Source organism: Neurospora tetrasperma, assembly GCF_000213175.1.
Source record: "Neurospora tetrasperma FGSC 2508 unplaced genomic scaffold NEUTE1scaffold_81, whole genome shotgun sequence".
Lineage (NCBI taxonomy): Eukaryota > Fungi > Ascomycota > Sordariomycetes > Sordariales > Sordariaceae > Neurospora > Neurospora tetrasperma.
The window spans coordinates 4,169,574-4,193,088 of NW_009799179.1; the positions used below are offsets into that span (position 1 = coordinate 4,169,574).

At 42.5% G+C, this 23,515-nt stretch overlaps 4 protein-coding genes across 4 annotated transcripts; 2 read left to right on the plus strand and 2 right to left on the minus strand.

The window, feature by feature from the left end:
* Positions 1–1,708: 1,708 nt before the first annotated feature.
* On the minus strand, positions 1,709–1,933 carry NEUTE1DRAFT_51551 (uncharacterized protein; the record flags this gene model as incomplete). The annotated part of the gene is made up of 1 exon (XM_009856888.1): positions 1,709–1,933. A coding segment is annotated over one exon (225 nt), but the record flags the coding sequence as incomplete, so codon positions are not given.
* Positions 1,934–11,904: 9,971 nt separating this feature from the next.
* NEUTE1DRAFT_71892 (uncharacterized protein) lies at positions 11,905–15,737 on the plus strand (the record flags this gene model as incomplete). Its single annotated transcript, XM_009857718.1, has 7 exons — positions 11,905–12,165; positions 12,296–12,525; positions 12,642–12,950; positions 13,007–13,301; positions 13,357–13,448; positions 13,502–13,755; positions 13,812–15,737. The coding sequence occupies 7 exons, from the start codon at positions 11,931–11,933 to the stop codon at positions 15,301–15,303; spliced, it is 2,907 nt and encodes a 968-aa protein (XP_009856020.1).
* A 1,548-nt stretch (positions 15,738–17,285) lies between these two features.
* NEUTE1DRAFT_71896 (succinate dehydrogenase flavoprotein subunit mitochondrial precursor) lies at positions 17,286–20,553 on the plus strand (the record flags this gene model as incomplete). The annotated part of the gene is made up of 6 exons (XM_009857719.1): positions 17,286–17,384; positions 17,623–17,680; positions 17,815–17,888; positions 17,966–18,294; positions 18,368–19,591; positions 19,667–20,553. The coding sequence occupies 6 exons, from the start codon at positions 17,343–17,345 to the stop codon at positions 19,884–19,886; spliced, it is 1,947 nt and encodes a 648-aa protein (XP_009856021.1).
* A 209-nt stretch (positions 20,554–20,762) lies between these two features.
* Positions 20,763–22,263, minus strand: NEUTE1DRAFT_71898 (uncharacterized protein; the record flags this gene model as incomplete). The annotated part of the gene is made up of 4 exons (XM_009857720.1): positions 20,763–21,185; positions 21,279–21,314; positions 21,405–21,779; positions 21,855–22,263. The coding sequence occupies 4 exons, from the start codon at positions 22,261–22,263 to the stop codon at positions 21,079–21,081; spliced, it is 927 nt and encodes a 308-aa protein (XP_009856022.1).
* Positions 22,264–23,515: the final 1,252 nt, after the last annotated feature.

Here is a 23,515-nt window from a genome sequence, read left to right on the forward strand (position 1 = left end):
AACAGTAGTTCGGACTATTCAATTATAAACGGGAATATAGTGATATATTTTCGTTAGCTGGTTAATAATTTATAATATATAAATAAATATAATTATTAATTTTTACTTCTAGGAAGGGACTTATAAAATCTATTAAAATATCGGCTTAAAAATAAAAGTCAATCGAAAGCAGTTCGAGGAGGCTAGGGAGGGACAATTTCAAATTCTTAATTCGTATATATAAATAGCAACTCCGGACAAAGGTAATTATATTATAGAAAAAGTTAAATTATATGTACAATTATTTAATTAAATTATAGGTTTTAAAACGGCCGGAGTAGCCTCCGGGTACTAAATTGTACGTACGGTAGATAATTTAGAATTTAGTTTCCGGAAGTAAAGGAATAAACGTCCGCCTATTAATATAGATATATCCGTAGAAGATACTACAATCGGCTATAGCTGCGCTAATAATAGTCCTAAAATGCTGGAGGAACGCTTTATACTTAGGGTTTTAGAGGATTGTAATAACTACTAACGCCTCTAAGGACGCCCAATAAATAATATTAATATAATTATTAATAGGAGATTCCGTATTTAGAACGGAGAGTTGTATTAGTAGTTTAGCTAGCGGTGGGCCCTAATTTTTAGGTAATAGGAATATTCGTATTTTATTTATAATACGGTCATTATTTATATTCTATTTATCCGCCGGTATATTACTAAATAAGCGGAATAGTATATTAGGTATAGTAGTATAGGACCTAGGACAGTAAATAATTTAGAAGTAAAAGTTACTAAAGAATTCGAATTACTAAATTTAATATTAATTAAATAACTTCGTAGAAATAAAGTACTAAAAGCCTTTATAGTCTATAACTATTTTAATTAGATCCTTAATACCCTATAATCTGGAATATTATTCTTTAAATACTTTAATAATATTAAAGAATTCTTTATTATAAATTTTATAATTATATTCAGTAAGTAAATATTTTAATAAAAAAAAGGTAATAGGGTACTATTATTCCTCCTTATCGATTTAAAATAGGACGCCCCCTAATACTTAATTTGATATATCGATTTTAATAATTGTTTTTCTTTTAAAGTAATAATAAAATAATACCGGTACTATTATAAAAGCGTTCTTTAACCGTTTAAAAACCGTAATAGCGTTCTAAAGTATAGAGGAAATTTATTTATCCTAAGATATTAATATTATTAGGGGTTAGACTATTTTGGAAAACCCTTTAATAAATTGTTAGTAGAAGTTAGTAAACCTAATAAAATGCTAGAAGTCTTTAAATATTTTAGGAATACCCTAATTAAAAACTAAATTAACCTTCTTAGGGTTTATATAAAAGCCTTTTCTAAAAATAATAAGGCCTAAATATTTTATTTTATATTTATAGAATTTATACTTCCGAATATTAATAGTAAAGCCTATTTTCTTAAAATACTAAACTACTTTTTTTAAATATTATTTATAAACCGCCTTTATTTTACTAAAGATAAATATATTATTTAAATAAATAGTAATAAACTTATTTAAAATGTTAAAAAATATATAATTAATATAATACTAAAAGGAGGTAAACGCTCCAATTATATAGAAATTAATAATAAAGTATTTAAAAAGGCCGAACCTAGTAATAAAAACCGTTTTTCACTTATTACCCGGGGCGATTCGGAGCTAATTAAACGCTACTATAATATTAAATTTATTAAATTACTTCGCTTTCTTAAGGGTATTAATCGTTTTCCGGATTAGTAAGATTAAATATTTATTTTTAACTATAATATTATTTAAACCCCGGTAATTAATATTAATATAAATACCACCGCCCGGTTTTTTAACTAATAAAATTAGGGCTACTATAGGGGAAGAGTTCGGGCGTATAAACCTATTTATTAAATAGTTATCTAAGTACTTCCGAATAATATATAATTCCTCCTAAAATATAGGGCGTAAGTAGTAGTACAGGGGGTTCTAACCAGGGATTAAATCGATTTTATAATTGAAGGGCCGGTGGAGGGGTTTTATAATTGTAATAATTAGATTAAAAGCGCCCTAAAGCGGCCGGAAGTAATTAAATAAAGTATTTAAAATTTCCTAGCGAATCGGTAGCGGTTTCCTATTAAAATACTTTTAAATATTTTTAATAAAGACCCGCCGGAGTTATAGCTTTTCAGCGACCCAATTTTTATAGTCCGTAATAGTATTAGGGAAGGGTATTTCAATTAGCCTCCCTTTGAGGACAATATAGAATATAGTATTATTAAAGTTATATAACGTTTAATTTAGGTCGGTAGCGGGGTTAGTAAATTGTAGGACGGTATATAGTTTAGGGTCTTCTATAAAATGGTAAAATTGTACTAGGGTAAAAGAATAGACTTTTATACTGGGCTCTTCGTATGCAAATAAAAAATTAAGGATAGAGAATAGGTAAATAATATTATCCTTAAGCTACGAATAGCCGCCGGCGTATAATTTTCTAATAAAGGGGGGGGTATAATAATACTATTTTAAAGGTTTTAACGTCGGTTTAAAACGGTTATAGAATATAAGTTTTTAAGGTTAGATTAGGTAATTAAGGGGGGATAGTAGTATAATAATATTAATTTAAGGGGGGGGGCAGCGGGATTTTAATTATTATAACGCTCGGTAATTTTAAAATACTTTTAATTTAATCGATTGTAAGGTTATATTTTTGCAACTACAGTAGCCCTAAAATAATATTAGGGCCGCCGAGCGGCCAAATATAGAGAGTTAATTAATTTATAAAGGATTTAATATTTAGGGAGATAATATAATATTTAAAGATTTTTCCGTCCTTCTGGCCGTTTATAAATTTTAAAGTATAGGGGTAAAATAATAATATAATAGGAAAATTGTATTTTTACGCAAAAGTAGAATTAATAAAGTTTATAGGCGAGTATTTAAAATCGATTATAACCGAATAAAGGATAAGCACTAAATAGTTAGTCCTTAAAAGGCTAAAGTATAAAAAATTAGTATTAAAGCCTATAGAATATAGATATAAATTATTAAATTCCCTTATTTTTTTCTTTTAATAGCGTTTTTTATTAAAAGTTAGGCTTTTCCTGCCTCTACTTCAATTAGTATAAAAATAGCAACGAAGCCAGCCGGTTTTTTTCCCTTTGTAGTATAAGTTATTATATAATAGCCTACGCTACTATAATATAAATAGAAATCATTCTTTATCCGGCGGTTTTTCTCAGCCTAAATAAAAGGGCCTTTTTTAATAGAAAGTATTTAAACTTTACTAAGGACTATAGGGTCGCCTATATCATTAGAATATCCGGACTAAAATAAAGATATAGTAGTACTATTTCGGCCCTAATACAATCTATTAGAAATATTATTCGTAAATTTACATAAGAGTATTACTTATACATCGAAATTTATAGGAGTTAAATATATAATAATATTAATTAGGGCGTCCTAAAACTCCCAGTTAACCTTCGCTTTAAAAGTATCGACCCTCTACTATTTATTAAATTCGTAAAGGTCTACTAATTTAATAAACTTCATAATAAAATCGGCGAAAGTAAAACCGCCCTATTTAAAATAGTCTATTTCCTATACTACTTTGGTATAAACGTCGAAGGTAATATAATAAGGGTCGAACTATTTAAAGAGGTTCTAGAAATCGGAGAGGCCTAAAGGCTAAATAGAAGGGTCGAAGGGAACTAATATAATAATATTGACTTTAAACTGTATTCGGGTATAAATATCGCTAAATAAGTATTAAAAAATATAAAGGATATAATCGGCTGGAATAGGGTAAATTATATTATTAAGTGTAAATTTAATATAAATAAACAATTTTTAATTAATATATTCCTCTTATTATTTAATAAAGGAAGTTTCAACGCCCAAGAAGACGGGGGGTTCAGTACTTCGCGGCCGGTAGGGTACTATTTAGGCGGGGGTCGTAATAGGAATATAATAGAACTATTATATTTAAGTAGTAGCTTAAGCAGCCTAATCCCGTACTTATACTATAACTTTAATAATTCGTTATTGTACTTAAACTTTAATTTCCGAAGTTTACTACTAGGCCTATAAAATTTAATTATTAACCGCCTCAATTTATTATTAAAATTCAAGGACGCGTATGTAGGCGTTCGAAAATTAGGTTTCGATAACCTTAAAGTAGAATTAGAATTAGGAAAGTAAATTTAAATCCCGTTCTATTATTGAAACGAGGCCGGATAAATCGTTCTTAATAAAAAGAATAATTATATAAATATACGGCCATTCTCCTTTGGGAAAGAGGTTGTAGGTTAGGGTATTATATAGGGTTCCCGTACTAGAATCTAGCGTAAATATATAAGACGAAGTATTAGAGATAGGATTTATAGTTAGGGTAATATATAGGGTAGCTAGGTAATATATAAGGTTTCGGATTAGGGAAGGCTCGGAATTAGTACCAATTCTAAGTTTAGTTGAAAGTAAAACAATAAGGCATTGTCGGGCTTAATAACCGTAAAAGAAAAAGTATAATAAATTATTACAATGCCGACTAATAAGGACTTTAGAAAAGATATATTATTATACAAAGGGGGAAAGATTAAAAGAGAGTAGCGAAAACTCTACTCTCAAACTATATACATTATAGGGTGGAGACAGGGGCTAAGGGTATAACTCGGATTTATAGTACTGCGGTAGAGGAACGCCAAGGCTTCGGTGTCGTAGCTTCTAGTGTTGTAACAAATCTAAGCTATATTAAGAATCGGGAGATAAGCCTTACTAAACTCTACCTTATATAGAATATACTTCGTACCTATATTAAAGTCCGCGCTTATATACTTATAGTTGTAAAAGAGGTAAGGCTAGTATTAGGAAGCGTCGGGGCTGTACTTCTCGGCCGTAGTAAAATTCTAAATATAGTTTATCTTCTTCTATATATTCGTATAAATAGAGGGTAGAATACTATAATACTTAATTATAAGATTAGCCTTTGTAGCCCGAATTTTAATTTTACTTTAGCGAATAAAAGGGCTCTTAAAGAGCTCCTCCTTATCGTCCTCCTTAATAGAAATTATAATTAGCGGAATAATAAGAGTAGAAATAAGAGTAGCGATAAGTGTAATAGCGGGAGTAATAATAGGAATAGGAATTGGGGTACGAGGAGTAGCGGGAGTAAATTTAATAAGCGCTACAATAGGGGTAGGAGCGGAAATAAGCGTAGGAATAGAAGTGGGAATTTAACTAGGCGATGTAACGAAGGGGCTAAGACCGTATTATAAGAGCGGGTACTAGTAAGAGCTATAATAATAACTATATTATAATTAAAGTAAATAGAAGTAATTAGAGTACTAGCCGTACGTAGGAGCGTAGTTAGGCTAGGTACTAGTAGGCGGAAAGGGAGGCGTAGTAATAGGATTGCTAAAGATTTAAATGCTAATAGAAATAACGAATTAAGGAGGCGGCGTAACGGCGGCCGGCGTAAGAATAGCCGGAGTAAGAGTCGCTAGAATAGAAGGCTAGGAAGGGGGAATTAAAGATTACTACTACTACGAGCATTACTAAGTAAGGAACTACTCGTACTATAGATTATTCGAAAAAACTATTGTAAAATCTATATACGAATTAGAATCTAGGTTATAAAATAGCAGCGGTAAATTTACTATAATAATTAAAGGTATATATAATTTTATAATATAATTAAATTTAGCGAGGTGGTTAGAAAAGAGGAAGAAGGAAAGAGAGGAGGGGGAAAGAATAGAAGGGAATTAAAAAAAAAGTACGAAGTAGAAAGAAGAGAAAGGAAGCTAGGGGAAGGCCGGGCGCGTAAAAAGGTTATCCTAGGGTTAAGGTAGGTAGAGATAATAATTGGACGGGAGAGTTGTATAGAGATGGAAGGTATGCAACTACCTATATATAATATAACGTTAATACTTACGCTGGGGAGATAGTACGGGGAGGAGGGGGCTAATATTATAGGACTATTATTTAGAGGTCTATATCGGGCTCTATAGCCCGATTACTACTATAGCTCGCTCCGTAGCTTACAATAGTACTACGCTGCTATAGCGCTAGTTATATACCTACAACCCCCTTAAAAGGCTACCGCTATAAGCTCCACTTACAAACCTTTCTCCCTTTCCTCTTTATAGAACCTTATTAATTACTTAGGCGCAGTATTTGTGCAATACTCTACTGTCCCCCTTACAAATATTAATCTGAAATTAAAAAGAATACTGCTATCCTTATTAATATAAAGTTTTCTTCCGAACAAATCGGCATTAGCAAATATTGAGAGGAAATTAAAAACAATCAGATTATACTTTATAAAAATACTTGACGAGATCAGAACGGGAGGGAACCTAGCGAAAATTCCGAAACCCAACTTCGAAGACCCTACGAAGAAGAACGAACTATTAGAAGTATACACCCCGACCGACTTCGCCTTGCGTATAGCCAAGTATTAATAATTAAGAAATAAAACAACAACGAAGAAGTATCGACAAGCACTCGCTAAAAACCTAATAAATATAAATACTTTATAGGCCTCCAACGCCTACGGACAAGAATAAATAAATAAATTAATTAATAAAATCCGGATATATATAATTAATTATAATATATTATTAATCCAAATTTCTAGGGTAGAAGTTTTTGGATATCCTTACCTTAAGAACGAAAATATTAGACTTTAAATAAAAGACGCGGCTAGACGGAACGGCCCGCTAACACTAATTCTAAATAGTAATAAAGAGATAGCCTCATCCGGAATCGAAATTCAAACCCAATCTTTAATATTAGAAGTAGAAATACTAATCTTAGGGTTATATATAAAGAACTAACAAATTAAGAGAAATACCTTTAAAATTTTAAAATTCTCGCAAAATCGCGTATTTACTATAAAAACTATAAATAATATCAATATCTAATAGAATAAATATAGTATAATAATTAGAAAATAGGCCAATACTTTAAATAAAGTAAAATTAGTAAAAAGACTTTATTTTTCCTAGAAAGATTATTTCGCCCTATCGCTTAACGATTTAACCAAAATAGAAATTATAGAATATACTATTAACCTTACAGAAAATTCCCAGTTATAGACTTTTCAACCTATCTAATACTTTAAGGATATAAAGGTATTTGTAGAGAAAATTTTCCTAGTAATAGAAAAGGCGGATATAATCTTCTATAGTAATTCGCCGTATATAACTAATACTTTGTACTCTCTAAAGCCCAATGCGAAAACGAAAGAGGAATAACGAACCGTCTATAATTTCCGGCTAATAAATACTAATACTATTAAATTAGTATATTCTTATTATAATATAAAAGCTAGTACGGACGATTTATTTATTGGAAGAATAATAGTAATATTAATAATAGATATAAAAAATAATTATTAGGTTGTAGGAGTAAAGTTAGGATACTAATAAATAATAGGAGTGTAGATACTATATAATATATTCTTATATAACCGCATACCTTAGGGAATAAAGAATTCTATAATAATATATATTCGGATAAAAGATATAGTATTCGGAATTTACCTACCGAGGATAGTAATTCCAAATAGAAATATATACGGGGAATATAGTAATCTAATAAACAGATTCCGAAAGAATAGTAGAATCGACTTCGATGCAATATATAATTAAGTAGAATTGAAAGTAAGTAAGCTAAGTAATAAAGAAATCTAATAATTAAAGAGAAAAGGGAAGGAGATATTGTACTTCTTAGTAGAATTATTTATTCTAAGGTATAATATAGATTTAACGAATATACTCTCAATTTATATTGATAATTATTATATAGCCAATATGGATTTTTAAATATATTTATAGTTTTTATTCGAAAAATACTTCCCCTAAATTACTTTTAGACTAATTCTATTAGTAGGCAAGAAGATAAAATTATTTATAAAGAATATAGAGACGCTAGGTTTCTATATTCGGGATGGGAAAATCTTATTAGCTAAGAAGTATAAACAAAAATTCCGTAAGTAAGCGGATAAGTAGAAAAGAAAACCCCTAAAAATATAGGAAGAAGTCTAATAATTAATATATCTAACCTTATTCGTTTGTAAACATATCCTGGGGCGAATAGGTTTAATACGGGTATTATATAACGCCTTTTATATTCGGATTTTAAAAAAGATAGTAAAAGGGGGGAAATTAATATAAATAGAAGTAATTAAAAGAGAAAACCCGGAGTGGGAGAAAATATAAATAATAATAGTAAAAAGTATTCACGAAATAATTAAAGATAACGTACTAATCGGCGTCGATTATAAATAGAGAATTTATATTGCGTTAAATATAAATAAAATAGGAATAGGCGTAGTAATATTTTAAATTAATAACAAAGACCTAGTAAAAGAATATAATAAAAAGAAATATTGGAAGGATATTAAGATTAATACGTTTATATTTTAGAATCTAACGGATATAGAATCCCAATATAGTAACCCGAAGAGGGAAATATTAGTAATAGTAAAAGCGTTGAAAGAGACCTAATAAATAATTTAGACTTTAGAATTCCCAATATATATTTATACCGACTATATATTTATTATTAATACTATAATATAAAGTTAACAATTTATTTTAAAGTAGCGAAATAGATAAATATAGTAATAGGATTTAACGTTAGCTTCTATTACCGTTTAAATACGGATAAAATTATTAGAATTATTAATAGTTCATTACAATTAACACTAAAATTATATAATCCTCTTAGAATAAACTTAGGAAGGGAATTTCTAATGAGGGGAATATTTATTGGGCTAAAGAATATTATACTATTATTTTTATTTAGAATAGGGAATATTATAGATTTAAAATATTCGGAGCTGGGAGGGTTAGAATAGTATAGAAATATTATTACTTGGCTAATTGTAGGAAATAAAGGTCTAAAATATTAAGAAAAGCCGGATAGGAGAAAAATTAAAAATAGAATAACCCGATTCTATCTATTGGAAGGGAAATTATTAAAGTTTAATATTAATAACGCTTTAGTAGAATATATAATCCCTAGGGAATGGGAATAAATTCTACGAAAAGTATATAATAAATATAAATACTATTCGATTGAAACTATATTCTGAAAGATCCGTAAAAGATTCTAGTAACCAACTAGAGTAGCTGATATTATTAATTATTATTAAACCTACTAAATTTATTAATAATATTTGAAAAAGAAATTAATAGCCGCCTTAAGAGCTATTTCTATTTTCTAATCTATAGTTTTATTTAGTATTAACTTTTTAGGACCGATCTCTCTGAAGGGGGTAGGGGGGAAAGGATATATTTTAATTGGCGTTGATTACTTCTCCTATTTTATTTTGGCTATAATGTTGGAAGAGGCTACGGCTTTAGTAGTTACTAATATATCATTATATATATAATTCCTAATTTTAGGATAGTCCTAACGGACTTATTCGGATAATAGGAGGTATTTTCGAAATACAGTATTATAAATTATCCTAACTAATTATAAGATAGAAATATTATTTGGTCTAATAACGAACCCTAAATTAATAGGCTTAATAGAGAAATATATAGGATTAATTATTAATTAATTACGGAAATAGGCAATGTTTTAGGAGGGGAGAGAATTTGAAATTTGGCTGGCTGTACTCCTATTTATTATTAGTAAACTAAATGCTAAATTCGTATCAAATATTAGTATAATACTTTTTAAAGCGATATTAAGGTTGTAGCTGGAATATATCGAATTTACTGACGAGACGACTAAATAATGCGAAATCTTAACATAAGAGCCAATTAAAGATAGGGAATCTTTTAATAAAGTATTTGCTTTTATAAATAAGAGAGAAAAGGATAGAGTTAAAATAGAGGATATATATATATATTGAGAGTAACGAAGAATAGGGATGAGAAGCCGAAGAGATAATTTAGTGTAGGAGACTAGGTTTGGGAGTAGAATCGGGATAAATCTCATTCTAAATTTAAGCTAATATAAGTAGGACCGTAGGTTATAACGGAAATTGTAACGCTATAAATATATAAAGTGAGATACGTTAATGGTAGAGGAGTAAGAAGGAAATTATATGTAGATTATATTAAAGAATATTGGGAGCGTGTGGAGTGGGTTGAAGAAGACTCTTTACAAGATATGGAGGAGGTGGATGTAGTATTGTTTGAGGAGCTGAAGAAATAGATGGCTAAAGAGACAGGGATTGAGGAGGGGATTTCACTTTATCCGGAAGCTCGGGTTGAAATTGTTTAGATTCAAGATGACGAGGGTTTTTGGTGGAGGAGTTTTGCTTCGAGGACGAAGCTATTTTGAGAAGGGTTGGGAGGGTGCTGAGACCCACTTGTTGTGTGTTACGTGCACAGGCCACTCTTAGCCTATTTAAGTTAGCTTGGAGGGGGTCTCTTCAGATCCTCTCCTCTTTCTACTCTTTAGCCGACTTTGAACCAATGAGAAATCATCACTTTTTAGTTCCATTGCGCCACTTCGGTCCTTCCTCCCAAGACCAAATACCAAATGCCAAGGCGTCATCGGAGTGGCGCCCGGGCTGCATGAGTGCTGCGCGAAGCCCCAATGCATGCTACCTCTACGATCCAGAATGGATGTTTGGCATTCGTTGGGCATTTCGCGGGTTGCATCGATGCATCCTTTTTCCGTCTTCCACCATCTGATTGCTAGACTAACATCCATACGTCTTTCGTCGTCGTCGTCGTCGTCGACTACCATAAAGCATTGGAGCGCAGAGCTCTGAAACATTGGCAGACGGTAAAGCGACGGAAACTCCGAAAGAAACAAGTGACGAAGGGAAGCGAGAACGGGAGTGCCGGAATTGATCACCCGGACTGACTGGGCTGTGTGACGGAGAAACTCGAATCGCCAGCTTTTTAGCCCGGAGGAGCCAAACAAGAACTAGAGGTAGTAGTCACGTCCTGGACGGCGTCAGCAAAGACCCTGAGTTCGGGTACAACCACGAGACCTTACTTACCTTATCTCTTACACTATCTCATTGCCTTTTTCGTCACGTACAACCTTTTTTTGCCCCTGTTCTTTCGCTTCAACGTTATAGTCCTGCTCTGCCCCTCCGCAACGATCACCTCGCTTCCACGTAGGAAGAAACTAGCCTGGGACAGACGGGCGACAAACTACGAGCTAACGGCCCTCGCTGTCATCACACCTTGACCTCTCTACCTCTACCTCTACCTCTATTGTACTGTACCCCTCGTTACCTCCTTTCCTGGTGTTGGCTAAAGACCTGCCGCCCGTCATCTAACGGGAAAGAGTTGGAACTTTGTTTGTCGTGTTGGTGTTGAGCCTGCCAACTTTTGGTTGTTCCTACCAGCTCTTACCATTTACCTACCTATATACTTGCTACCAATACACCGCCTTTCAGCCAAATAGACCTCGCCTTTTCCGTCTTTCGTCCAGTCCTGACCGACCTCTCGTTTAAGAGCCAGCCCCAGTGGTGAACACTTCTTACGCAAAGGCACCAGCTTCCCTCCGTCAACTCCAGTTCAGTTTGAGCAAACACCACTCAGTCTTTTGGCCGCCATACCTGAACCAAGCCACACAGTAGGTATCTCACCTACAACCAAGTTCCTTTTTCGGACACTGGCACACGAACAAGACTGCGCCGAGCATTACAAGAACGACAACACCCATACGCGCCATAAGCCAAGAGGTGCAACACTGCCCACAAGCCTGCGCAACCCCATATCTTACCTTGGCTGCCCCACCAAAGCATACGTAAGGGACTCTATTTGAGGCAGGGCCCGGCACTCTCATACTACATACCAAGTCTCGCCGCGCGGCAAGCATATCATCTACATACAACGACTCGTACCGTATATAATCCCGAGAACATCTCTCCTCTCTCATTCCAAATATCGAGAGCCTCAAACTGATGAACGAGGGTTCTTGCAATAGTGCCTACTAGTCGAACACAATACCCCTTCCGGCAAGCATGTCATCGAATTCCGCCGAAATCGGCGAACTGTCACCACAGCAGCAGAACAAGGAAGCCCAGAGCAATGGCAGCTCCGCCGTAGAGCCCAGCAATGCTTTGTCCAGCGGTCTTCCTACCCGCTCAGCAGTCCCAGCTCCGCTTACAGCAAACAAAAGCCCGGCGGTCGATGGACAACAGGATAACCAGGCGCTGGGATCTCCACGACATATGTTGACGGGAAAACAAGAACACTGTAGGTGGATGTGCTGGTTTTGCCCCTTTTGAAGGAATACCTATCCCTTTGCCGAAATAAAACTACACCCGGGAGCACATCTGATCTGGAGGAAGCCTCTGACTAACGATCCACCCAACCCTTGGAACAGATCTCAAGCGGGAACTCGTCTCGGAGCAGGTAAAATGGGAGATTTCGGAGCTGAACTCGCCAACCGCCTTGCGACGCTTTGGAGCCCCCTTCAAGTCCGACCTTGGGGAGATCTCGCCGCTGGATTCTGAGCTGCCGATCCTACGGTACATCTTCGTACACCATGTTCGCGAGTTCCCTTTTCTCGACAAGGCGAAAGAGAAGGAGTTCTGGCAGGATAAGTTGCAAGTGGTATGGTTTCCCGTCCTTTTGGTCCTCCTACGAAGGCACTGCGACCCCGAAAAGAAGAAGAAAAACATACGTCATGGATTGGGCTTCTTGCTGACAACAATTCGGAAACATGATAGTTTCTCGAATCCTTTGCGAGCAAGAACATCTCATCATCGGAAGATCGCCTCGAAGAAACGAAGCGCAGGAAGCTCGCGTTGAAAGCACAGAAGTTGGTCGAGTTGATGATGGTGTCAGGTGTCCGTACATCTTCTGGGTTTGAGGAGAGGATACGGTTCTCCGAGCTGGAAATCGTGGACGCAAACGCAATTGATACCGGGGTTCTCTCTTCCATGCCAGAGGGCAACTACTTGCATGGGTGGGATGTCAACATCGCCGGAGTTCGCATAACCTCGATTAAGCGAAATATCCGGTACCATAAGCATGCTGTACGTCTCGCCTTTTGGATAACTGTGGTGAGGATCCCCAGACTGACACCAGGCAGGAATTCTTGCTTCGGGTAAAACGAAAAGGAGAAAAGGAATACTTCGTTGGAAGGCGGTACGGGGACTTCAGCAAACTTTACAAGAATCTTCGGCTCGAGTTGCCCGGCAAAGTCCTCCCCGTTCTTCCCAAGAAGAACAAGACGAGCACGACAGCAACGGGCCTTTTTGGTGGTGGGGACGACTCGGAGGTTTCGTCTATATCATCTGGTTCTACACAGATGGTTAGTAAGGATGCTCAACCGAACGGCGAGAGCGGGAGCACGGGCGGTGTCTCGAGGTTTCTTTCTGTGAGAGGTGAGTCATTGTCTTATGATGCGGCTACGAGAACATGAAGCTTACCGGTTTTTAGAGCATCGCCGTACAGGCTCGTCGTCTTCTAGGCGATCATCTCCTCGTCGGTCTGTGGACGATCACAGGTTGGATAGCCCGAGGAAAGAAGAGGTCTGTGCCACTTTTGATACCTTACAAGAGTTAATGGCTAACACTCTTCGTAGAACGTAACGCTCTTCCGCGAGAGCCAAAGGATATCCCTCCGCGCCTTCCTGCGCACCCTACTACAAAACCCACAGATTGCTCATACAAAAGCCATATCAGACTTTTTGACCAATAATCCTACAACCCTCAAAGATGAGGATTTGGAGGACATTGTCCGTCGAAAGAAGATGGATGAGAAGAGGGTGGAGGAGCAGAAGAAGTTTTATGAAATCGCCCGGAAGCGAGCGGCGGATTTGGATGTTTACATGGAAAAGTAAGTCTCATGCGGATGAAGTCAGGGATTCCAGTGCTGACAATAACGTCTTGTAGGTTCCGACAAGATATCGTTGAACATAACGGGTTGACCAATTTGTTCAAGGAAATCAAAGAGAAGGAAACCATTCAGGATCTTAGCATCCAGTACCAGAAGTTTGCCGAGTGGCTACGGATAGAGGTCGCTGCCACGATATACCACCTGTTCCTCGCCGAAGACAACTCGCCTGAGCTGTTTGCCCAAGCGAAGAAGATACATTCTTTGATTCCCTACACGATTATGAAGAACGTCATTAGGATCGCCAACCCCGCCGCCGTCATGTCCAACGTTCTCGATATCTTCCTGGCTCAACCTTTCGGTACCAGGTCCTTGATGCAACGCATATTCTCCCTGACCCTGAACGACGGCATCAGGAGCGTTCAGAAATCTATAGACGCGCTCGCTGCCAAGATCGGCGACCCCGTGTTTGTGGACAAGCTTAAGCAGTTTTCAGATGCCGACGAGCCCCTTAAACTTGCGATCAGGGAGGAGGCTGTCCAAGACGATGTCGACATTATCGTTGCGATCCTGCGATCAGAGCAGATCTACCCGGCTCTCAATGCTGACCAGGTTACGCGACTGTACAATGCATATGTGGCTTTCAACAGTGCGGTTGAGAACGTGGACGAGGAGCTCAAGCAGGGCGCTCAGCTCTTCTCGTATCTCAAGCAGCTCATGAAGCTCTATCTCAGACAGAGGGACAAGTCTATGATGCTCAATCTTATTGAGGAACCTGTCACCCTGCAGCTGTTCAGAGATCTGTTCACAATCTTCTATGAGCCGCTTGTCAGGGTGTACAAGTCGGCGAATGTCTACAACAGCGTCACCGACTTTGCGGTGTTCGTCGATGACCTAATTCAGGTTGTTGAGAAATGTCGGGATCAGGATGCGTCTGCGGATCCTAACCAGACCGTGCAGGCGTTCATCGATTTGTGCCAACGCCACGAACAACACTTTTACAAGTTCGTCCACGAAGTTCACACGCATGACAACGGCTTGTTTACTCAGCTGATGGGCTGGATTGAGGGCATCCTTGAGTTCCTACGTCACGGACCAAAGAACGGCACGCTGGATATCAACGCGTTGTTCGAGGGAGCGGTGCAAAGCGGCGCAATTGACCATGACAAGGCGATAGACGAGATCAACAAGCTGATCGCGTGGCAGGAAGCCCGCAAAAAGTGGCACCAGGACAAGACTCGCCAGAAGATGGCGGCAGAAGGAGGTAGCATGGGTATTGACGCGGTGCCTGGAGGGTTCAGCGCCAGCGACTTTGGCCTGGACCAGATGGACCTGGAGGACATGCAGTACGAAGACGACCTGTCGGACTCGGAGGCGGAACAGGAAGTTCAGGAGGAGATGGACCCCATCGATGCCGAGCGGAGAAGGAGGGCCAAGAAGCAGGACCGTCTACGGCGGAACGCCGGAGAGCCCACGAAGCCGGAGGTTTCGGAGGTCCACAAGCTCAAGGACGACTTTTTGGCAAAGCTGAGACAGGTACTTGCCCAGTAGTGCAGTGCAGTCTAGTCTCGTGTGATCTGGTGTAGAGGGCTTGCGGGTGAGTCACAACTCTACAACGTATTTTACTGATACAAGTCAAATGACAATAGAGTAATGATTATCGCCATCATCCCAAAGGCAAAGTATGGTAATGGGGTGTTTCGGGATCAAGGAACTTCAGAGAGAAACACAAGTGAGGGTTCTCCGGCATGAGCCGGGCGAACCGGACAGGGATACCGGCGAAATTTACGATACAGAGCAAAACGTACACGGATTTCTCGGGTATAGCATGACATCACTGGCGATGTGTTTGGAATAAAGATGAGGAAGGAGAGCAATGATGCCTCAGTTGGTAGTAGTTTGAGTGGGGAAGAATGCGAGTAGCATAGCACCTAATGTCCTGTAGTTCTTTTCATAACGTTTCAAATAATGTCTGTAATATCTCGTTATAAACCTACCATGTACATGTTCTTGGGATGTCCCGGATGACGGGTGTTGTACACTAAGTACTATGCTACACTACAGGACGACAACGTTCAGGGGTTTGTTCGATTTGGCTGTCCGTGAGTGGTTCATAATTGGCATGCCGAGGATAAAGATTTGGCTTAGGGTGTGTCCGATACAGCAGTAAATGGCACCAGTAAATATCTTGGCAGGTTGTGGAAGTACAAACGTCGAAAAAATAGTCAGTGCATTTACGAAAAGGCATTTCCGCACCTCCAAAGGTCCGGAAACAATCTTCTGTAAATTTGGCCTGCCAAGACCTTCTGAACCAACCACATGCCACGAATCCATGATAGTGGAGTAATGCAGCCGCCAAGCCATTTACTGGTCCAACGAGAGCTTGGAAAATCTTGAGAAATTGTTAGAGAATACACCGGGTAAGTGACTTTCGTAGGAAATTAACCCATTTTTGTCGAAGTACCTTACACGGACCACAGCTCTCTCTGATTTACGGATTCCATTTACTGGGCCATTTACTGCTGTGTCGGACACACCCTTAGAAGGACGACCCCACTGTAGAGGCACCGCCTGCACATGTTTTTGGATACACCTCCAGCGAATCTCGAGTCGGCGCCCACAACAATGACAACGTGACCTGTCTTTGAAAGTAAGATGGAAGACGTCGTCATGGGGTTGGAGGGCTAGAGACGAGAGCCTTCTGGAGCAACAACAACAACAACGGCGAGAGAAAGAAGGAGATGCGCCGGGTTTGGAAGTTGCCGTCTCTTAGATCTCTCGGGTCTCTGCAGGGAACAGAGATCACGGGCATCATCCGAGGCTAACACGCCATTGGCCCTGGCTGCGCGTTCGCCAGCCTACGGTAAGAACAAAGTGGAAGCCAGGCACTGATCGCTGTGTAGAGGGTTAGGGGTTTGTCAGCATCCGGATCGTTGAGGCTCGACAGGGCAGCTTGTGGAGGGGCACGGAAGAGCAGACGGCGACCCTCGACGGGGCGGCGGTTGACGGTGGAGCCAGACGTAGCGCGGGCCACATGCCGGCAACTCGGGTAATACATTATTTGTGATTGGTCGGCTCTTTGGTCGAGTGAGTGCGGATCGGGTCTTGGAATCGTCGAAACCGAAACTGCCCTGCATGGACGTCCTTTTGTCTGACAGTGGCAAGCCCACTTTTGGGTCGTGCGGAAGTGGAAGGTAGGTATCTTTCAGTGAGGATGGATGTGGTTGCGGTGCCCGTTCGGCAAGCAAGGGAACTGGAGGTGCTCTCGAGTCCAACAGGCCAAAGTGCCACTGGGTCGGCTTGAGTGAGTGAGGTGTGGGTGTAGAAGCCAATTGTCAAATATTTGCTACGTGACCCCGACTCCCGAGCCCGTAGGGAAATTCGCAATTGTAATAATCCAACCCGGGCCACGCCGTCCACCACGACCACCACCACCACCACTACCCACTCCATTCCCGTCGTACCCGTCCATCCTACCACTACCTACCTATCCCCAAAAACCCACCATCCCGTCCCGCCCGTCCTCCCCCCCTTCGACACCTCACCTACTCACCTATTGACTGTCAGTAGTAGTGAAGTGTTGTTGAACAATGTCCTCTTTGGCTTGGAGAAAGTTGGCTGCGGCGCCCACGGTGAGTGCTTTTCCTGTTCATTCAACTGGACCTCGGTGCTGTTTTGCGTGCGCGCATTGGCACCCTTGCAGAGCCGAGGAACAAAAGCGGGGAGAAATCAGGTCGTGAGGAAGAGGAGGAGAGAGAATGAAGCTCTTCGGGGTCTACAGTCGCGGTATTAGAGAGACAGGAAGCGCAGCAGTCTACATACACCGAGAGAAAAGAACATTGTCACTGACCAGAGTCTCGTCTTCACCAGCTCGCGCGTGCCGCCAGCAGAGTCCAGAACAGAGCCTTTTCCTCGACAAGGCCGGCCGGTGAGTCCGAAGCATCCCGTCCTCCCACCCTCCGATCTCCCCGTTCCGCCTTCCGCCGTCGCACGCACTGCGCTTCACGGATGCCGCAAAGGGTACTATCTATGTTCACCCAAGGCTAACCGGCGACATCACAGCCCGCGTCATCGCTCCCGGTCCTCTCCGTGCTAAGGAGGCTTCTCCCCATCTCAGCAGCAAGTACCATGTCATCGTACGTGATATCCCATGCTATCCGATCACATGGAAAATCCCGCCAAAGAGGTGTTGACACGATCTCCCCTTTCTCAGGACCACGAGTACGATGCCATCGTTGTCGGTGCCGGCGGTGCCGGTCTCCGTGCCGCTTTCGGTCTCGCCGAGGCCGGCTTCAACACCGCCTGCATTTCCAAGCTCTTCCCCACCAGATCTCACACCGTCGCTGCCCAGGGTGGTATCAACGCTGCGCTCGGCAACATGCACGAGGATGACTGGAGGTGGCACATGTACGACACCGTCAAGGGCTCCGACTGGCTCGGTGACCAGGATGCTATTCACTACATGACCCGCGAGGCTCCCGCCTCCATTGTCGAGCTCGAGAACTACGGCTGCCCCTTCTCCCGTACCGAGGACGGCAAGATGTAAGTCTCTAACCCGGGAAACCGTGCTGTCCGGAGCGCCCGAGGATGATTGCTTACAGTCTACCCTCTACAGCTACCAGCGTGCTTTCGGTGGTCAGTCCAAGGAGTTCGGCAAGGGTGGCCAGGCCTACCGCTGCTGCGCTGCTGCCGATCGTACCGGCCACGCTCTTCTCCACACCCTCTACGGCCAGTCTCTCCGCCACAACACCAACTACTTCATCGAGTACTTCGCCGTCGACCTGATCATGCAGGATGGCGAGTGCCGTGGTGTCCTCGCCTACAACCAGGAGGACGGCACCCTCCACCGTTTCCTCGCCAACAACACCGTCCTCGCCACCGGTGGATACGGACGCGCCTACTTCTCCTGCACTTCCGCCCACACCTGCACCGGTGACGGTTCCGCCATGGTTGCCCGTGCCGGTCTCCCTAACCAGGATCTCGAGTTCGTCCAGTTCCACCCTACCGGTATCTACGGCGCCGGCTGCTTGATCACCGAGGGTGCTCGTGGTGAGGGTGGTTACCTCCTCAACTCTGAGGGTGAGCGTTTCATGGAGCGTTATGCCCCTACCGCCAAGGATCTCGCCTCCCGTGATGTCGTTTCCCGCTCCATGACCATGGAGATCCGCGAGGGCCGTGGTGTCGGCCCCGAGAAGGACCACATCTACCTCCAGCTCAGCCATCTCCCCGCCGAGATTCTCGCCGAGCGTCTCCCCGGTATCTCTGAGACCGCCGGTATCTTCGCTGGTGTCGATGTCCGCAAGCAGCCCATCCCCGTCCTCCCCACCGTTCACTACAACATGGGTGGTATCCCCACTCGCTACACTGGTGAGGTTCTTACCGTCGATGAGCAGGGCAACGACAAGGTTGTCCCTGGTCTCTTCGCTTGCGGTGAGGCTGCTTCCGTCTCTGTCCACGGTGCTAACCGCCTTGGTGCCAACTCTCTTCTCGACTTGGTCGTCTTCGGCCGTGCCGTCTCCCACACCATCCGTGACAAGTTCACTCCTGGCTCTAAGCTGAAGCCCATTGAGGCCGATGCCGGTTCCGAGTCCATCGAGGTCCTCGACAAGATCCGCACTTCCGACGGCCCCAAGAGCACCGCCGAGATCCGCCTCGCCATGCAGAAGACCATGCAGCGCGACGTCTCCGTCTTCCGTACCCAGGAGTCCCTTGACGAGGGTGTTGAGAAGATCACCCAGGTCGACCAGATGTTCGACCAGGTCGGCATCAAGGACCGCTCCATGATCTGGAACTCTGATCTCGTCGAGACCCTTGAGCTCCGCAACTTGCTCACTTGCGCGTAAGTGGCCCCTGCGATGATTTTGAAAAAAAAAAAAAGAATGGTGAACAGATACTGATGAAATTGCGAATACAGCACCCAGACCGCCGTCTCCGCCGCCAACCGCAAGGAATCTCGTGGTGCCCACGCCCGTGAGGATTACCCCGAGCGTGACGACAAGAACTGGATGAAGCATACCCTCTCTTGGCAGAAGCAGCCCCACGGCAAGATCGAGCTCGGTTACCGCCGTGTCATTGACACTACCCTTGACGAGAAGGAGTGCCCTCCTGTTCCTCCTTTCAAGCGTGTCTACTAAAGAACTCAACGACTGCGCGATTTATGATACGAATTCGATAATGGAGTCGTGTTTTATCCGCTGAAGAAAAAACGTTCTTCATAAGTTATAACCTCATATGGTGCCATTGTCGGAGTCGGTCCGGTCGGTCGATGTTTTTATATGATCACAGGTGGTGGTGCAACATACGAAATTATCAACAAAAGACGTTGACAAATTCGCCAAAAAGCTCTCCTGATACTTCGCTAAATGGGGTGCGATATCAATGGAGCCCTTGGCTGAGTTGGTAGGCGCGGTTGGTTTCTTGCTACGTGCTTTGCGTGCGTCCATTGTACAGGTTTTTGGGAGAGAAAGAAGCATACATGAATATTGCATATAACCCGGGATGGAAGGGAAGATAGGGAACGACAAGCGAGGGTTGGAAAAGAAGAACAACCGAATCAGGGGTCCTAAATCGGGTGGTCAGGCCTCAACGGTTGGACGAATACCCTAAATTTTGCTCTCGACCAACTTTGGATTATGGTTGTCATACCTTAGACGCAGTCGAGAGAGAGAGACAGAGAGGGGTGGAAAGATCGAAAGAAAGGAGGAAAGAAGGGTGATCGAAAGGATTGCATGTGGATGTAAGCAAGCTTAAATACTGTAGTCTTGTTTATAGCTTTAACGGACTTTTTTTTTCTTCGCGACGAAGGTCTGGCTCGTTACCACTGATGTAATTGACTCTTTCGTCGACGATTGATCATTTTGACGCTTTGCTTATATCTCCGGCATGTACCCTTGTGGTTCGCCGAAGACAACATTCGTCGGGAATGAGTTGGAATTTAACTACCCTTTTTCTTCTGGGTACAAAAAAAACCTAAGGAGCAGGGGAATGTCACTTACGTGTTAAGCGTTTTTGAAGGGTGATGTAACAACCGTTTTGAAATATCAATCTCAAGAAGCTAACCGCTGAGAACATACAGACACCAGAATTATGATAGCTGTCTACCGACAGGCAATACCGACATGAACCCAACGCCTGAACACCATGCGCTTAACCATTGTGCAATAGCTTCGTTACGAACCTCGCCCTTCGGTACAATCCAAGTATTTTGTTACCCGATCGGTCCCGTCTGTATCGCGGATACAGTGATCTCGCACCCTCCTCAGTTAACATGTTTTTTTCTCTTTGGTCCAACTCTCGACTCACCAACACCATCCTCAAGCTCCCCCCTCAATTTGAAGCCTTGACAGACTCTGGCATGATCTCAACCTTCTCGCAAGCGGTATACCAAATCGCCGCCTCGATGATCTTGCAAACAATTCGTAGGTCGTTTTCATCTGTTCACGCCACACAGTCTTGTCAGCCCATCCACCTCAATCTCATCTCTGTTGGGCCACACAAACAAGATCATAGGAATTACTAGTACTCACCTCTAGGCGCATAAACCATAGTAAAAGTCTCCGGCACTGGACTCTTCACCGGCCACCACCACCACCACCACCACCAAGAAGATTCCCCCTTTTCCCCCCCTTTTCCACCAGAAGAAGTACCACCACCACCACCACGACGATGACCCCTCGTCGACCAAGCCATAGGATGTCTCTCCCCCCACCCCTTCTCCAACACCTCCTTGATATCATCCGGATGCAGATTCGTGTGCATGCTCCTGTCCGAATGCGTATGGATATGGCAGATCTCCCCGTTTCCACAGACGTTTACGGGGTGGCGCGAGAACAAAGCGAACCCGTGTTTTTCTAGGCAAGACGTGGCGGTGACGAATCGATTAGGGTATCGGTGCGCAAGAGACTCGAGCGAGCTGCGCAGCGCGTTGTAGATGGGGAGGGGGCCGGCCTGGTTGAGTTGTCTTTGCGGGGCGAGGCCGGCGACGGAGGGGCGGGGGCCGGGGCGGTAGGGGAGACCACCGGAGGAGGCTGCTGCCTTGTCGTTGTCGTTGTGCCCGGTGGGATCATTATTATGATGATGGTTATTATTGATGGCCAGGATACCCGCAGAGGGAAGCTGGCTCGGATCCCTCTCCGGCGCCTGCAACGGGTCGCGGATGGTGAACAAGCGATAAAAAGTCAGCCGGGCGTAGCCCGATGGGGTCGGGGGTGTCCCGCCGGGGCCGAGCTTGAGAAAGTTGAGATAGTCGTTGTGGATGAGCAGCATGATGGGCACGGAGATGATGGTGGCTTCGAGCAAAGCGCGGTGCACAAAGTGCATCCCCAGGACGGTCAGGATGGAAACGGCGAGGAGGGCGGAGGCGTCGAGGGTTATGTAGAAGGGGTCTTGCCGGATTACCATGTTAACTTGAGAGGAGGTCGCTGTCACGGGCTCGTCGGAGGAGGATGAGGAGGTTGGTTGGGAGAAGGCAGAAGGCATCTTTGGAGTTTCGGAGGTTACTGTGAGAGACATTTTAGGAGTGGCGGTTGGCGACTGAGGTCGTCGTCGCTGTTCTTGGTGGGAGTTCAGTAAAGGTGGAAGATGTGTTTGAGAGGTCCAAAGACCAAAGGGCTTTGATCGTCCTCCTGGACGTTCGTTATCGAACACAACTTGTTGGTGGTCTCAGCAACAATGGTTGAGAAATGCTGAGTTTGGCTGGGCGACAGCAGCTTTTTGTATGACGAAGGGAATGCGAGTGATCAAGCGAAGGCTGTACTGTACCTACAGGTGCACAGACGGGTGTGATGCGTTTCTTCGTTACATGAAAAGACGTGCAGTCGGGATGCAAGTCCTTTGCGCAGCCTGTTATGCGGCGGGTAGTGGTGGTGCTGATGATGATGCCCAACCAGAGAGAAGTCTTATATCACAGCTCCGACAGACTTGAAGTGAGACTCGATGCGATGGCTAGCAGCCGTTGTGAGATGAGATATCAGCGAGCACGTGCCGGATGCCTAATAGCAATAATAACAGACAGTCGAACGTGCACAATGTTGTATTGAACAAAGAAGAAAGACAAGACGACGAAAGATCCCACTGACAGCACTGCATGTCAAGGCATACCGTATCCTACCTTTGTGAAGGAAAAATGAAGGTGCAAAGTCACCATCACAACCATGTAACCCCACCCGGACCAAGGATGATATAGATTGCACGACTAGTTATATTGTACCTCTGATGTGCAATGTCCTACCAATAGGCGTAGATAACAAGCTGGCGGCATCCGCTCTTCCTCAAATCTGCTGTTGCTTGTCACATCGTAGAGAGGACCTTTCGACGTTCGGACTTACATACCAGACTGGCTGGTTCGGGTAAGGCGCCCCCACCTACATCATAATATCGGTTAATGATGTATCTGCCCGTTTAAGGCTGGGTACGATGTCGTCTGAACTGTATCTGGAATTTTATTTTTGTATAATTTGTTCATACTTCCCGCTACCTCGAGTGACAGAGTGTCGGGAATATGGTATCAGACAAAAGAGGCCGTTAAGCACTTTGATTGAGGATGGCATGTCCAAAACCAGATTGCCTCAAAGAGAGTACTCAAACATGTCGTCGAACCGAGTGGTTCGGGTTAGAGAGAGCGGACAAGTGATATACCTCTTGACGGCCAACGGTATGACTGAGGAAAACCCTCGTTTGCTAGTAATCTCGAGGAAATGACGTCTGCGGGGTGCCAATGGGAGGGAGGGCTGGTCGGTGTTTGGTATAGAAACCACGGCTCACG